The 17,306-nt window shown below is 41.1% G+C and overlaps 1 protein-coding gene across 2 annotated transcripts in view; it reads left to right on the top strand.

Annotated features, from left to right (window-relative positions):
- The window catches only part of prkcz (protein kinase C zeta), a 119,350-nt gene that overhangs the window by 69,340 nt on the left and 32,704 nt on the right, over nt 1-17,306 (top strand). For both annotated transcript variants that reach the window (XM_022761698.1, XM_022761697.1), the window contains 5 exons: nt 7,921-8,052; nt 10,147-10,237; nt 11,239-11,294; nt 11,757-11,951; nt 16,995-17,092. In XM_022761698.1, coding sequence (XP_022617419.1) covers nt 7,921-8,052; nt 10,147-10,237; nt 11,239-11,294; nt 11,757-11,951; nt 16,995-17,092 — 572 coding nt within the window. The remainder of the gene's footprint in view (nt 1-7,920; nt 8,053-10,146; nt 10,238-11,238; nt 11,295-11,756; nt 11,952-16,994; nt 17,093-17,306) is intronic.

The following is a 17,306-nucleotide window of genomic DNA, read 5'->3' as shown; positions in this document are numbered from 1 at the left end:
GAAGATCCTCAGTCATACAGGTCATGATTAACCAGGTTTAATTGGTTAAATAAGGCTTACAGCGGACAGGATGACGAGCAGATGGGCAGGTAGACAGGCAGGTAGACAGGCAGGTAGACAGGCAGGTAGACAGGCAGGTAGACAGGCAATTAGACAGGCAGGTAGACAGGCAGGTAGACAGGCAGGCAGGAGCAGACAACAAGGGAAAGTAAACATGAACTGGTGACAATGGCAGGTTTGAATACTGGCTTGGGTGATGAGGTAACTGAGGAAGGGAGCAAGTGTGTGAGCGTGCAGGTGCTTGAAGATAAGAAACAGGTGTGTATGGAAACAGGAAAAACATGGTGGGAAAACAACAGTGGGCAGATGAATAATGGCAGGTCTGGGGAGATGGGGCAGGGGCAGAGGGGAAGTGAGGGGCGGATCGTGACATAGACATAATTCCTGTCTGTGGCATACTAAGATTTTAAAGACGGCACCGATGTAAGATACAAGAGGGAAGTTTTAAAGAAAAATATATTATCACTGATAGAGTTTTCCTGGTTAGGAAAACAACTCTTGGGACGAAACACGTCCCACGGGTGCCATAGTCTTAATATCTAAACCAGAGAATGGATAAGCTCAGTGCCCCAGCATCTTGCTGAGTCATACTTTGCTTCCACATGATGGTGTCATTACTACTGAAGCACTGTGGGGCCTGACTTATTCAATTAACGTCACATAAAGTGGGGTCCAAAAGCCTGAGATCACTTCCCCATTTAAGTGAATAAAATGTGACACTCTGGACACAGTGCACTATGTGGTAAACAGAGAGTGATTTGAGACACAGACACAGATGGACACTGTAGACTGTGGTTCATGTTGTACATCCCACTCATTGTTAGGAAATAAGCTGCTAAAACACTGGGTGGAGGTTTGTTTAAATATTTAAGAAATCATTGCATCCCATCTCATCCCTCTTTTCAGTGGTGACTACAGTTGGAGGGGGGGCGACCTGATGGCCGAATGGATAGGGCACTTACCACATGGGCTCAAATGAGTCCCTGGCTCAACTCCCAGCCGGCCAGAACATTTGCTGCATGTCAATCATCTACTCTCTCCCTGCATTTCCTGTCTCTTTCAAATAAAGGCATAAAATGGCCAAAAAAGTAACTTAACAAAAAAAAAAACGGACTGACAGATATTCATGTTCCCCTATTGGATGGAGTAATGATCCGTCAGGTCAGTAATACTTAAGTTTATGACCAAGTAGCTGAACTAAGATGGTGACATGAACATTACACCTTCTAAACATCAGCATGTTTGTATTTTTCATGCTAAACATGTTAACATGCTGATATTAGCATGCAGTGCAATGCATCGCTGGGCCTAAGTGCAGCCTCACAGATCTGTCGGCATATCTGCAGAACTCTTGTTAAACATGTAAATCCTCATTAGGAAACCAGTGAGTGTCACAGACAGGGTAGGAAAGTCAGAAAGGCAGACACAGGCAGACTTGTCAATAAGAAAATATAGAATAACACCAGGCTCTTCTTTAAAATACAAGTTCAGGGAGAAATTATAGTATTTCCTGATTTTTTTTTAACGTATAAACTAATCATTGGATTTATAAAATAGATTATTACAGATTATTTCAATAGACGTCTTCACATAAATTCACAATTTATCATTTCGTGTTGGTATTGTTAACCAGTTGGTTTTCAGACAGGGATTTTTCTGACTGTTGTTGCTATGCCAGCTCCTCAGACTCTGGTTGGTTCACTATGTTGTCCTCTGCATATAAATAAGCCGAAGAGAAGTAGGTCAGGTTTCTCCTCCCTTCTCTCACTCTATCTCTCTCTACATGTTTGTCTCCATCTCTCTCCTCCCTCCACTCGGTCCCGCTCCATCTCCCCCTGACGTTGCAGTGGAGAAAGCTGCTTTGTGGATCCCCTCCCATCAGACATAATGGGGTCTCTTTAGCCCCTGTCTCCCACGTGATGAAACAGAATACAGTCGTCCCCACTGGCTGTTTGCCTCCACAAGCGCTCCATTAGGGAGATGACTGACACCAGCCTCTCATGGTACGAGACAAGAAAATCCAAACAAGAAGTCTCATTGGCTGCCGAGAGCTGAGAGGGAATCATTTCCACCACTGACTAGAGATGTGTTATCAGAATAAGAGCTGAGGTGAAGTGGATGCACATCAAAATCAATCTCCAGTGACGCTCAGGAAACACGTTTACACAGTTATCTTTAAATGTCCTGTTTTTTTCCTGTTTGTCTGGCAGAAACTTCCCATCTGGATCCACATTAGCTTTAAAAATGTTAAAATAACACAGTGCACCTTTGGCCAGTTTAGGCTTTTTTGAAGCCCTTGCCAAGACTTAGCCCCGCAACGATGTGGTTGAGTGGGGGAGAGAGTTGCTGGGGGTTCACAGTAGGGAGAACAAGCATTGGGCTTTACCCACATAAAGCTACTGCAGGGATCAGACATTAGGTTTATGTTTTGAATTAATTTGATTGGTTGAAAATTACTATTATTATTTCTAGCTACAGTAGCAGTGTGGGTCTAGAGACAGCAATGTTGGTAGGTGCTCCTCTTTGGTCCAGACTGAAATATCTCAACAATTAGTGGATGGATTGAAAAGACGTTTTGTACAAATCTTGGACCAGGAACTCTACAGACATTGGTGGATTAAAAGATTGATAAACAACCACCATGAAACGGAAAAAAGAAGAAGATAGGAGAAGAACGGTTGATAAACAAGCATGAATGGAACAAACACTAATAAACCCTTATAAACGCACAGGTCACTGGTGATTCAGAGCAAGAACTGTGTGGAGTTATTTGTCCTATGATGGTATGATAATGAATTTCCAAATCTATTTTCAACAGCTCTTATCCAACATCACCATTATGTTTATAATCAAAAGTCCCAAACCCACAATTGTATGCAACATGCTTTGACGTCGTCGGGGTAACTTGATATGTGACAGAGAAAATGCTTTCCCATTCCTCTTTATACCATTTTGAGCCCTTGCAGCCTCTCACACTCAGTCGCTTACCAGGTGACGTCCCCCAGGAGGGACATTGGGATTGGGCCTCAGACTCAGCTGCTGTTTTTACTTCCTGAGAACACATTGTTCTGGGATTTCCTGCCTTAAGTTCAAATGTAGAACACAGATAATTTATTAGAAAACAGTGAGTATTCTATTTGTATTTTTTTTTTAATATACATTCAGTCATACTGTAATAGGAAAAAGAATAAAATGATGGTAAAATCATTCCTGATTCCATGTGACCATGTGTTTTACTGTCGATGTGAAGTAAATATTTTGTAAAATGGCACAGAAGAAGAATATGTCACATTGTGGTAGGGTTTTAGTTGAATTGCTTCTTAGTGTTGTTCTGGTATTGAACCGGTAGTGGAGGCGGTCATGGAGCAGGATCGATGTCTGTGGAAAGGGAGAGCCGGCGTGGAGGGACAGACGCCAATGCTTTTGTCTTACATGTCACACCTCTGATTCCTGAACGTGTTATCTAAAGTCTCACACTGTAGCCGCACTATGACGACTGTGTTTGGTTCAGTGTAAACAAGCAAAGGCGGTTAATGAGTGCTCTTCATAACGGCCATGTAGTGGGATATCTGTTTAAAAGGGGATTATGATGTTGAGAAAAGGTTACATATTATTTCTCCTAGTTTCATGATTAGCGATGCAGCCTCTAACCTTTACACCCTGCTGCCTGTCTTGTCTCTGATTCTGTGGATACTGCATTAGGTTATGATGGAAATAAATATGGTTGAAACTTGGGGCTGTTTTTTGCTGTAATGACCCGATTTGACTTCACTGGTTACTGCAGATGTCATCGGTCAGTTCACTTTCTTTGTCACAGATGAATCAAACATCACTTCTCAGAATATTATTCCAGTCAGCTTCCAGGCACTCGTATGATCTGCGATGCTCCCTGCTGGGCTGAAGGGAGGCCTGTCAATCGATAAAAACTTTTCATCATCATCTCGTTGTCACGACCAGTGCAAGCAGGGCAACCAAAAAACACAGGACAGAACCCAAACGCAGAACCTGAGGCAGAGCTGATGCACTTCAGTGGTGTATTTACAGCGAGGAGGAACAAAAAGCCTTATGGGATGGCGAGGGATGCTAAGGTCAAAACCAGAGAGAGCTGTCCAATCAGGGAAACAAATCCAGTGAGGAGCAGGCAGACATGCACAGTCTGAACACAGGGACGGCAGGCAGGACAGGACACACACACAGTAGACTTAACGTCACGTTTTGACAGCTGAAATGGGGGAAGACCAGGTCATACATACACACTGAGAAAGTGACAGGTGACAGAAAGATGGTGGGAATAAACACAAAAGCAGGAAGTAAAAGTAACAACAGACACATAAGATAAGTGATTTCAAAGTAAAACAGGAAACACTTAACAGAGGGCAGGTGGAATGTCACACTCATACCTTTATTCCCAAGCCTTTCAAGGCTCAACTCAAACACTTCCCTGCTTACACCTAATATTTTGAGCATGACAACATGAAGTGCACTAGAAATACGTGGATGGTGCACTCAAAATGGCCAAAAGGTTTAGTTTAATCTTGGCTACCGAGTGAAATTATCTGATCTGAGACACAGCAAGTGCTTCCACATGACAAACACAGATGGAAGAAGAACATACTCCTCATCTGGTTCCAGTGACTGAATTACGTTATTCCTGTTTACCCTAAAATGTGGTGAAGTCTTTTGCACTGGTCAGGCTGGAATATCGCTTCATGTCAGGTTATGTAGACAGGTCTAGATGAATATGTGGTAAATCCTGAAGTTAATGAAATTCCACATTGGAGCAGACTCTGGGATTCAGGGATTAAATTTACATTTTAGCATCAAGCAGTGTGGAGATCCAGCTCCGTCACGGACGTCACTGACGGACTCAACTGCTCTGATCCCAGTCAGAGCATCAAGTTAATATACCTCCACTGTTGATGGTTCTTATGGCGATGAATGTTTCGTGTTTTTTTTGTGGCTGTTAAGGGGCCCCGAGGGGCTGACAAACTTAACTCCACAGCAATGTCTCAAAATGCATCTCCCTCCCTCTTAAACAACCAGTGAACGATCTGCAACGACGTCTCAGAAGCAGTGTTGCAAACTATTTTTAGTAAAGCCTGAACATACAATCGTTAAGTTACCAACACCGCTCAGTAGGAAACATCCCTGAAGGGGCTTCTGTGTTGATGAGCACTCTCCTTATAATGTGGGTTATTTACGATCTGACGTAATTTAGTTTTTTTTTTTTTTTTTAGGTTTTAATGATTCTTCATGATCTATATTTTGAAAATTCTACTGATGTAAACATTTGTAACTCTACATTTTTTTTTTGTATCAGATTATTTATTACATAATGGTAATGAATGCTGATAGGTGGGGGCCCCTGGGCAGTTAACGACTCTAGCTGAGTGAAACACTGTCTCCCGGTCACTCAGAGCTCCTGGTTCTTTCCAGACTCCTGTGAATCACTGCTTTAACAAAACTAGAAAACAGTGTTGTCTGTGATTTGTTAAACTTGGACATTATGCATGCTAAATATCACTGTGACATCACATGTGAGCATTTAACTCAAAGCACCACTTTGCCTGAGTGCAGCCTCACAGAGCTGTTAGCACGGTTCTAGACTTACTGTTTACACAGTTGCAAAGCTGCTGCTGTAGATCTCTGATAGTCATAAAAGGAGAAGCTTAAAGACGTCAGTCTGACTTGATTCGATTGCAATCTGTAACCTGAAACTCGGGGTAAAGCAGCATGCGCCTGGATGTCTTCTAAGCTGAGGAATAAAAGGCATAGCTAATAGCACTCCCTGGTGTTTTCAAGCCTGTCCAAAGCTTGATGCAGTGACAGGCATCCTCAGCAGCTCTTTTTACCTCACATTACTTATTATTTTCAGGTGGTGTGAGAGTGTGGTGTGTAGAAGGGAACTGGGAACGCAGCAAAAGTGTGTGATTAATTTATAAATGTTCGCCTTAACCTCTATGTAGAGTTAGATTAGAAAGACTGAGGGAAGCCTTTGAAGTCTCGCTGCATTTCCATGGCAACAGAGCCCTGACTGGGACTCTTTGTTCTTTACACTGTCAGCATATACACCCTGTGAATGAATGTAGCCGACGCACCGAAGTACACACGCTGCATCTTAAGTGTTCGGTCTCCAGTGAAACATTTTAGCGACATATTTTTTGATGTCCAGGGACGTTCAGCTGCAAACAAAACATCCTCTGGTACTAATATAGCCATGTAAGAGATGAGCTAAAAAAATAACCTCAAAGAAAGAACCAATCAAAGAACAAACAGTCTGGAGACCACGTTATGTAACAGAGTGAACTTCAGTAAGTCTCAGCTTTACTATAGATATATGTGAAGAGAGGGAGGAGCCCGAGCCCTGCACCACACACAATAATATAGTGAATACAGGATAGTAGGATACAGTAACAACTGAAATGTAAACAGAAAAATAGATATGTTCAGTGTAGTGTAGTGTAGTGTAACTTGTCAGGACCCCCTGCCGGGTGAGACCGGCGCTTTGCAGTCTGAATCCCAAGGTGACTCAATGAGCACCGTCATCCCGAGGAGAACAGTCTCTTTCTCGTCTGCCTCTGTTGTCTGTAGTGTTTTGAAATATGTTATAATTCCTTGTGGAAGATAAAATGTAGTCTCAGAGTTGAAATATAATAATCTGTTGCTGCTGGTTTGTTTGAGGCTGAAAACATAATGAATACTTTTTATGTTTTACTGGACAGTTTCACAGCAGCACTGCCTCTGTGGACTCTGGGTTCTTATGTTCGCAGATACATCACCACATTTCAGTAAGAACTAATATATGTACATGAAAATGAACAGAGGCAGTGTGGTCTATATTAAATTTTTAATATACCGTATATTACAAATTGGAAAATAGGTTTATCTTTTACTACACTCACTGTCACTGTGTTAGATTTCTTCCCCTGAAAAAGTCTGTGTGTACATCTGTGATTATTGAGGCCAGCGTTTTTGTATTTGGAGCACATTCCTCTTAATGTTTGTGCTTTTTCTCCATTATGAGCTTTGTCCCTAGGGGCTGCCATATGAAATAGAGACAGTGTTCAGTTGGTACTATCTGAATGAATGAATCAAATTAACTCTTAAAACGGTGTAATTCAAAGTCTTTGTCAGTGCAGAACAGGTCATTACCAAAACAATACCTGTTTATTTTTGATAAGTGAACTTGTGAATAGAGTTGTTTTTGTTTGAGCCCTCTGTATCACCAGACCTGCTCCATTCAAATGAATGTGGAGGCTGCGTTTTTCAAGTTGTCCTCAAAGTGTATTTACATTTGTCAGGTGGCCATAAACTTGACTCCAAATGAATGTTACTGTTACTCTGTCTCTGCTGAATGTGAGTGAGTGTAGGTAGGCACCTACCTGCCTAGGTGTAGGTAGGCAGGTAGGTACTTTATAATTCCAGAAGGACATGCAGGCATCCAGTTGCTTACATGATACACATAAAACCCTCCACCTACCACAATATAAGAACCAAAGAATCAAAAATCAGAAACAAGAGCACAAAAAGTAAAAAAACAGAATAGAAACCGGCATCAATAATTAAATAGAAACAAATCACCTGCTCAGCAGTAAATGTGACCCGTCATAGAGGTAGTGCAGAATGTAAATGTGCACGTCTGTAAAATAGAAACTGATTAAGCTATCACGTTCACTGGATCAACTTTATAAGGCCATGATAATATGTGATGTTTTGAGCTTCAACACTGTCACAGCTTGTCCATCACATCCTTCCACCGTATATCTCTCAATGCTCCCTCTTGATTAACCCTTGACGAATCAACAGTGATTGTGTGTGTGAGTTAAAGACTAACCTATCCGTGTGTGTCCTGTCTTACAGAAAGCCTACTGTGGCCACTGTAGTGAAAGGATATGGGGGCTGGGCAGGCAGGGCTACAAGTGTATCAACTGCAAACTGCTGGTCCATAAGCGCTGTCACAGACTCATCCCTCAGACCTGCCAAAGGCTTATGGTGAGTATCTCATCATGTCCCGAGCAGCGGGAAGCACAGCGTCAGCCCGTCACAGCAACACCAACACAGCCTCTCAAATCAAGCTTACATGTAGTCCACGTGAAGGATGGGAGATTTGATTCCCCCAGCAGGAGAGTATTATGTGGTAACAACATGTCTCACATATTTATACTATACATTTTCATGACTCTCCTTTATATTTCATTTTAGACAACCATTTATTTGGGTTTAAAGCGTCATTTTGGCCTTATATTCATAGTTTTGGTCATCATCACTGTTAGTCATTGAACATTACAGTTGCTATAGAAATGAGAAAGAAGCACAGGCTTATGAAATCTCTTTCCTGTCCTACTCTTTATTCAAGAGTGTGGTCTTTCATTAACTCTTCATCTCATCCTCAGACTGTGTAAAGTTAACCCTGCCCTCTCTCTCTCCTATAGAGATCCTGCTCACCTGCATTCAGATACACTGTTGCTGCACAAACATCCTGCACTTCAGTTTAAGGGTTAGAAACACCCCGGCATCCATTTTGTTGTTTGTTGCCTAGCAACAGTGTTCACATAATTGAGCGAAATTCACATTTGAAAGCCAAGCATATTATCATGGATACCCATTAAATCTGAAGAGAGTGACAGCTCCGTTAAAATGAAGCACTGACCTGAGGTCCTTGACCTGACTTGTCCTTGAAGCTGGTTAAACAGTAACAGCCAGAAAGGGAGCGCACCTGCAGGGAGACAGTGACCATTTAATCGGTCAACGTCATACCTGGTTGGGTGATTTTAACATTGGAGTCATTTCGCAAAATGTCCGAGAATGAGCAGCAGTATCTGAGTGCAGGAAAATGCTTTTGTGCACATGAACAGAGACTATTTGACAGAGAGGAAAGTGTTTTGAAAGAAAGCAAAATCTGAATGTGAAATGAAGAATTAGTTAAAGATCACAGTGTTGAGTAAAGATAGAAAAGAAACTATGACTATGAGTTTATCCAGATTAACCACTTCATACAGAGATAAACTCCAAAGTGTGAACACCTGAAACTTTGTGCACAAGTTCAGCAGGTCAGAGCTGAAGCCTGAAGTGAGTCTATAAACTGTGTTGTAATAAACTGAAATAATCCTGCAGTGGGTTCAGGGTTGTTCAGGTAACTGAAAATCAGACCTGACTCTTCTGCTTCTTTTCAGAGGCAGACATAAAATCTGTTCTGCTCTTACTACTTAAATACCAGGCTGAGCGTTTGAAGTGATCTTCATGTAAAGTTTTACTGAAGGGAAATGAGTATAGCTCACCCTCTGTGCACGAAAAACGTTAATTACATTTCAACACCTGCTCAGTTTGTACAGTTTTCTGTGGCCAGAACCCTAAAGCGCCCACGCTGCACCGAGTGTTGCTCACTGTACTTTTTAGTTTAGTCTGAAAAATAGTTTGCACTTTGATTTACATCATTTAACCTCCTGAGTGTCTCTGTGACCCGCATCTCACAGTCACTGGCAGCACACAGCTGTATTAACGAATAATTAGGAAATGTGTAATTGTTCCCCTGAGTAAGTGCTGTAAGCTGCTGAAAAATCAAAGAGATCAATGTGTTCAAGCACAACTCTTTGAACGTCTCCTGTCTTTCTGCAGCTCGTTCTCCTGTTCTTTTCTCCCATTCTATTGAAATGAGACTTCAAGTTTAGTGACAGCAAATCAGTGTGCTCCATGCAATCAATCCATCTGACCACAAGGTAAAACACAAACATCCAGAATTCAAACCTGACAAGAAAATCAATGCAGTCAATACAATCCTTGCTCTGGTACTGGGTGAAGTGATCACAGCTTCAGCTCGGTATCTTCAGCGCCTGATAAGTGACTTTGCAGCTCGATAAGATGAAGCGATTCAATTCCTTCTCCAGTAAAACTCACACTTTGTCATTAGAGTCTCGGAGCAACAGCGTTTCTCTACATTAGCTGAGAGCAGACTTCTCCTTCGTCCTTGCAAACATGATTCATCATAAGCTCTTCCAGGAGTGTAAAAGCCTGAGTGGATATTTCAGCGGGTATTTGGGGGAACGTGTTGGGGGATATTTAAGTGGATTTTTTTACTTCTTTCTTCAGGATCCAGTCATGCCATCGCAGGAGCCCCCTTCAGACGCTAAGAGTGAAGAGGTGGACCTTCCACCAGATGATACAGAGGACACAGATGGAAGTAAGACACTTTCTTTCTTATTTTTTGGAACAAGGGAGTTGACAGCAGCCATGTTATTGGCTCCAGTTTTTTGTAATGTCTCAGATCTATCATGCACACACCACAGCATTTTCAGCAAACCACTTATTATGAGCCATCTTTTCCTTCTTTTTTGTTACATGGAGCCGGGAGTCAGTAAGTACGACTGTCACCATGAAAACATGGCTCTTAGTTCAGAGTCAGCCTGGGGATAGTGTTGCTAACTTTTTAGGATTGAAATAAGTCAGACTTTATTGTTGTGAAACTGCCCAAACGGTACAGACATGTCTGACTCGGTGGCCATTTACATCCGCAATCCACAATCTGCTCTTCACATTGAAGTAGCACGACAGTGACACCTGTATCACAGCAACAAACACACAAGCATACATGACTTAACACAGCTCCTGTGACTTTAGAGGGAAGAGTTATGGCAGTATTTTTTTCCGTAGTTGTACATTTGAAGACACTGTTTGTACTGTATACTCCATGCACAGTACAGTATATACAGCAGTGCATGGCTACCAGAGTGGGATCAAGGAGCCGTCAGGGACTCTTGATGTAAATCCTAGAGTCTCAGACTAATGAATAATAGAACTTTGTTGAAAAGATTCGCTGTAGACCCTGGTAGCTTAAGCTCACATTCACTGTCATTGCTTATGTAACACTGACTCTCCACTGTTATCTAACCACATTACTGCTCTCTGATGGGATCCCATAGAACAGAGCCTTAAATCCTATTATAGGAGACTGAGGACTGATGTGCCGGACTGTTTGGGGGTCCCTGCTATGAGATGTTCTGGGACCCCATGCGGATTGACCTAGTTTGGTGTTTCCTGTGGATGGCCAGACTTTATTGTGTACTCTACCTCCCTCTGCTGGCCAGGAAATGAACAACATGTTAAATCAATAAGTGCAGGTTCAGTTCTGTTCCATTGCAAGTGTCTCATAATTCAATTACTGTGTGTATCTGTTTTTTGCAGTACCTTTTTTACCGCACAACTGTACAGTGGATAAAACAGAAGATGCAGATACAGAGGTGAGAAGGTTTTTTTATTTTATTTATTCATTTAATAGAGAAGATGCTATTTAACATAGTTCCAATACAGAGCATGAAACTGATGAGTAGCACAGAGGGTTTATAGCTGTGGCTAATTGTTAACTCTTGGCCCTAGTTGGCTTTCAACTCACACTTTCCAAACAGTTTTAAACAGATACAACACTACAACAACAACAAACACCACTACGGAATTTATTTCATCATTCATATAATAGATAATAATATGAAATGCTAATAATCTGAAGTTTATCAAATAATCATCCTTTGAATATCATACACACATCACATATTTGGAAAAAGCCATAAATCATTTTGTGTTTGAAATTATTTAGAAAGTGTTTTTATGTGATCATTCTTCTGCCTAAAATAAATTCAGTCTAATTCAAACTAAAACTCTTAAGGTTCATATTTATTTTGAACACACTCCTCTGCCCCCTGCAGGACATCAAAGCAGTAGTGGACGGCATTGACGGCATCAAGCTGTCCCAGGGCCTGGCTCTTGGGCTGGGTGACTTTGACTTGATCCGGGTGATCGGGCGTGGCAGCTACGCCAAGGTCCTGCTGGTTCGGCTAAAGAAGAACGAGCAAGTGTACGCCATGAAGGTGGTGAAGAAGGAGCTCGTCCACGATGATGAGGTGAGGCACTGATGAAACAGGGACATAGCTACACGCAAGGTACTTAGAGCTGCTTGATGCTGACAGACGGACCAGATCGTGGATACACTTGTTACCACACTAAACATGAACCATCTCTGCTCCTGTCTCAGAGCGGCATTTGCCAATATGTCTTTATTTTTCTCATTTAAATGAGATAAACAAGATAAAAGATCACAACTAGGCTTCATTTGAAATGGACAGACAATACAGACACTTAGTGTAAGTGGTCACTGTGTGAGACCATGACTCATCAACAACATTAAAGGAAGGGATAGAGAGAAAGTGGAAGCCGCTTCACTCAGGTCAGCGGTTAGACTGAACCTGAGGAATCTTTGAGTGCTGTCTCACCAGAAGATAATTCTGGGTTTTATTTTTTAAATGACATTTTTCCATTATTTCTATTACGATAACATTGTACTCGCCAAAGTAATGGCTTAGTTCTGCAAACACAAGTACATTGCTACAACAAAGTCCAACAGGTGAAGAAACAGGAGCAGCTAAACGATCAGACAGTTTTCTTCCACATTATCAAAACCCCTCATGGAAGTGAAACTGAAAGTAAGAGCAGCTGAAGTATTGGTAGTCTGACTGTTTGCTTTGATTTTCTCTTCTAAATAAGTCTGGCTAGCCTGTGTTCACCATGTGACTATTCTGTTTGATTACAAGCGTAGTAGAAACCTACATTCAACTGTAAAATATATCTCACACCTAAAGTTGATCTTTGCATTGTGGTGCTATGTGTCCAGTAATGAACACAGAGATTGATGTTTGTCTTCAGCTGTTTATCTCTGCACAAACTCTTCTTACCTTTGGTTTACCTGGAGACGTAGACGTTACTGAATGGGTCGTTCTTGTGGATAAACCGCGCCCACACACGCCAGTAGCATATACAGTATACCGTACAATACCTACTGATTTCTTCTATGTAAACCCACACGTAGAAACGTCGGAATCTGCCACTGTCCTATTTCCCAGCTTTAACATGCGCCACTGCTCCGTTGCAGCAGTTTAATCACTTTCACTTCCCAGAGACACACAGCCCAGCTTCTGTACCTCGACCGCTTTTTTGTGTCCGTGTGCCGTGGACATCAAATGACATGATGCTGTTAGACCAGCAGATGTGTGCTGCACTGTGGGGTGGAACTCGTTTCAAGACACAAAAGGTGATGATGTGTAGGGCTTCTGCACTGATTCAAGATAGGTGAAAGGGAAATCAGTGAGTCTAATGTGTTTTATAGGTGAGGAGATGAATTTTAAATACCTTTTTGAATCACGCTTTCAGTACACGCTCTTAGACTTAGAGGATTGCTGGTTTTGGATTACATCGTCTATTTAATTGCTTTGACCTTGCATCTCAAGGAGGCAGCCCCTGATCAGCCGGACAGAATGAAAAGCAGCAGCTCTGGGGCGGGGGTGGCACGGATTGAGAACTGCTGGGGCTATTTAACAGGTCTAAGTGATTCAGTGATCAGTGAGGAAAGGAAGGATCGAGGTGTAATGTGAAGGGCAGAGGTTGGTGGAAGGAGGGTGGAAATAGAACAGTGAAAGATGTTTGGGGAGATGGAAAGCAGGAATGAGTGAAGAAGACTGAGTCAGAAACTAGTTGGAGCTTCTGAAAGGAAAGAGGAAAAAGAATGGGGTAAGGGGGGGGGGCAAAGCAAGGTTGGAAATGACACAAAAGTGGCAGAGAGCTCATGAATTGAAAGGCTGAGGAGGAAGCAGAAGTCAGTGAGTGGGTGACTCACAGGAGATGATAAAATCCGGGTATATTTTTTGGAGTGATGAATTGCCAGATGAACATGACGTGAAATTCATTTTAAAGAGGAAGAGACTGCATCATGCTCTTACAGCAGGAAATACACACACACACACATCATTCGCATTATATATTTATTATTAATGTGAGTGTAGCTGGAAGAGCGCAGTGTGTCCTTGTTTCCATGGTTTAAGAAACAATTTATTTGGAAGTGTTCATGGAGAAAAACTATTACTATAACTATAACTATATAAAAACACTTCCATGTTTAGTCTCTTAAAGGGTGAATTCACCCAAATTACAATTATACATTTTCACATACCTCCTCCAATGAAATAGGAGGAAATAGCTAGCCTGCTCGTACTAACACCTTTACAGCTCACTGATGAACATGTTGCATTGCATTAGTTTAATTTGCACACAAACAGAAATGTACAGCAATAATTTACAGTTTTAGGGGGAGTTACATGCTGGAACTATTTCTTGTCAAGCAGTGGTGTATCCTTCCACCTAGCAGTGCTGGATGCAGTGAATGTATTGTCTCTGCTCTCTTTCCTCCTGCACCCCTTCTCTCCCCCTCCCCTCTCTCTCTGAAAGCTGCACACAGTCACTGCATCCAAATGTTAAAAAAAAATGTTTTCACATTCCTGTTTGTGTACAGATTAAACTATTGAGCAACATGTTAATGAACTTTAAAGAGGTGCTGCGAGGTGTATTTCTGAACCACTGTGATACTCTGATGTTTGCTGTTCAGACAGTCAGTCAAATTTGAACAAAGGCCAAATAATTCAAAACTCATCAGTTGGAAAGCAAAGTCTGTGAACTTAAGTTAACACAACTTCTGTAAGACTTCTTCAGACTCACCGTGTCCTCGATGGTCATACTATTCATCCCAAATTAGACAAGCCGCGCTTCTGTTCCATTATTTCATTTTGCAAGGACACTTCGGGAAAGAATTCAAATCATCTTTTATTATTGGACACTGAAGAAAAGCAACACCATAAAAAAAGTTTATTGAGAAAAAATAATGAAATAACAGAACTGAAGTATGTGATCTTGAGCCTTTTAATCATCTGTACCTCTTGTGAAATTACGTGAAGGCTACTGCACCTCTGATCGTTCACTATTACAGTATAAAGGAAAGGAGAGTGTGTTTATCCTGCACAGTTCATTTACTGAACTCGTCGCAGTGTGCTTTGTGTACACATTAAAATAATCAAAGACAAAGTTACAAGAGAGCGATTGTACGGAGATGAATAGGACCTGATAAAAGAAGAGAGCTGAAGCCTGTTGAATTTGCTTTGTTGTTTGTGTATACGGCCACTAGATGGTGCCGTTGCTCAACATATAACTCCTTTTAAAAAAAAACACGGACCCATGGGCTCATGTATCCACACTGTCCAGAGGAACTGCATCATCCAGCATCTGCACAACTAACTCAGGATGTCATAGATGATGTCGCAGGCTTCATCCTCTTTTTTTGGTTTCCACACAGAAACACTTGATACTTAAATCCAGTGTTAAAAACCAAATTTTCTGTGAATAAAACAAAACTGATTCCATAAAAGATTTGAGGAAATCATTGTGTTCTATCAGTGTTTTGAGTGAACATCCCATTTTCATTTATTAATGGCTATACTCGTGTACATTCATTTAATAATTCATCTTTGCAGTAGTCTAATGCCTCACATCAAAGGAAGCTTGTAAGAGCTGACTACAAACTATTAAAGGAGATGAAATGACCAACAGGAGATGTGTTGTGATGGTGAATTCTGCATAATTATAAATTCCTTAATTAGTAATGAGTTGACCAGAAGGAATTTGGTATCATGTTCACAATATGGGGTCTCTATTGTGGTGCTATAAATTAAGTATACGGTGTCGGAGCGCAGCATGGGGAACTCAGAATTCAGACACACTCTGTTTTAGCTTACATAAAACATAAACCATCGTCAACTTAATGACACTTTAAATCAGCATCAAACATCCTCACCTCAGGCTAAACTTGAACAGCTCTCTGCAACTGAAGTATGAGCAATTAAAACCACAGAGGACTCATAATAATGATACACTCTGGATATTCCAGAGAACAGATTTCTGTATAAAGATACTGTAGGTTTATAAATATCTGTATTTCACGTGTTACTCTTTGTACTTTGTGACATCTGATTTGGAAAGGAGATATAGGAATAAACTTTATTCATTCATTCATTCATTATTAAGGACACAGCTCAAGGAAAAGAGGGAAAAAAGAAATCCACTCAAAAACAAAACAAACTACAATAATCAGACATTTACATATTGGCATCTAGAGCAGTGGTTCTCAAACTTTTACACATCAAGGACCTTTATACTGACACAAATTAGACCATGGACTTCCTTCTCAGGAGAGTTTTGCTTTTAGATGTTTTATTCCAGAAAGTGTTTGAAACCCATGACCAAAACAGTCACACATTCTGTCATTGTGTTATTGATGGATGGAATTATAATGAAATAAATGATTCCCTTTTTGCTGGGGAACCCAAGATATTCACATGGAACAGAACATATACAGAAATTTCCAGAAAATCAGGATTCTGACTAGAAATCTAGAAACCCCTCTTTGATATAATTTGTTAAATAATACTCTTACTTGCATGTTAATCTATTTGTATTAATAATAATCCAATAACATATGATATACAGTCACAGTTACACCTTTGCAGGAAAAACTCAACTTGTTTAAAGCAATCATCACACCACTTGAGGTTGAGCTGATGTTTTATATCAAACTTTACAATTTTAATCACAACAAAAAACTCAAACAGGCAAGTGAGTGAGTGTGTGATCACACACTGTGCCGAGAGACTCAGGAAGTAAGACAAGTAGGTGTCCAGCTCCAAACCTAAAGGTGAGGTGCTCAGGTCTTACCATTAATGTAATACTAGTGTAATACCACTACTGTATTTGACTGTGTCCAAACATTTAGTCAAATGCCTTTGACAAAACATTATTATAACATTATAAAAGAGCAGCTCTGTCTCTATGTCATTTCGTCAAACACTCACTGTTGGTTTTCAAGACAGGCTTGGTGTTTATGCAGCAAAACAGTCTGAGGATAATCTTGAGTGAGAGGAGTGTTGTCTGGAGTAACTGCATTCTTTATCTGCGCTGTGGTCTCTCTCTATCTGTCTGTGCAAGTGTATTGATCAGACAAATTGATTGTTAATACATTATCTTTCCTTCATGCCATCTCTGTCTCCGTCTGTCTCGCCTCATCTCCCCAGGATATCGACTGGGTGCAGACAGAGAAGCATGTGTTTGAGCAGGCGTCCACCAATCCCTTCTTAGTAGGCCTGCACTCCTGTTTCCAGACAGAAAGTCGGTAAGAGCCTGAAAAGGGTGAAGCTCGCACTTTACTTCTCACACAGCTCACAGCACCTGACAGAAATTTACAGTAATGTAACATATTAGTTTGATGAGCGTCTGCACTTCATTAATGCATGAGGTTGGTGTATTTTATGATTTTATTATCATCAACAAATCCCATGGAAATGAATGTCTCCTGTTAACTATTGTTTGTGTAACAAAAGCCTGAC

This window comes from Seriola dumerili, unplaced genomic scaffold (genome assembly GCF_002260705.1).
Source record: "Seriola dumerili isolate Sdu_G_001 unplaced genomic scaffold, Sdu_1.0 BDQW01000425.1, whole genome shotgun sequence".
Lineage (NCBI taxonomy): Eukaryota > Metazoa > Chordata > Actinopteri > Carangiformes > Carangidae > Seriola > Seriola dumerili.
This window is presented reverse-complemented; position numbering and strand designations above follow the sequence as displayed.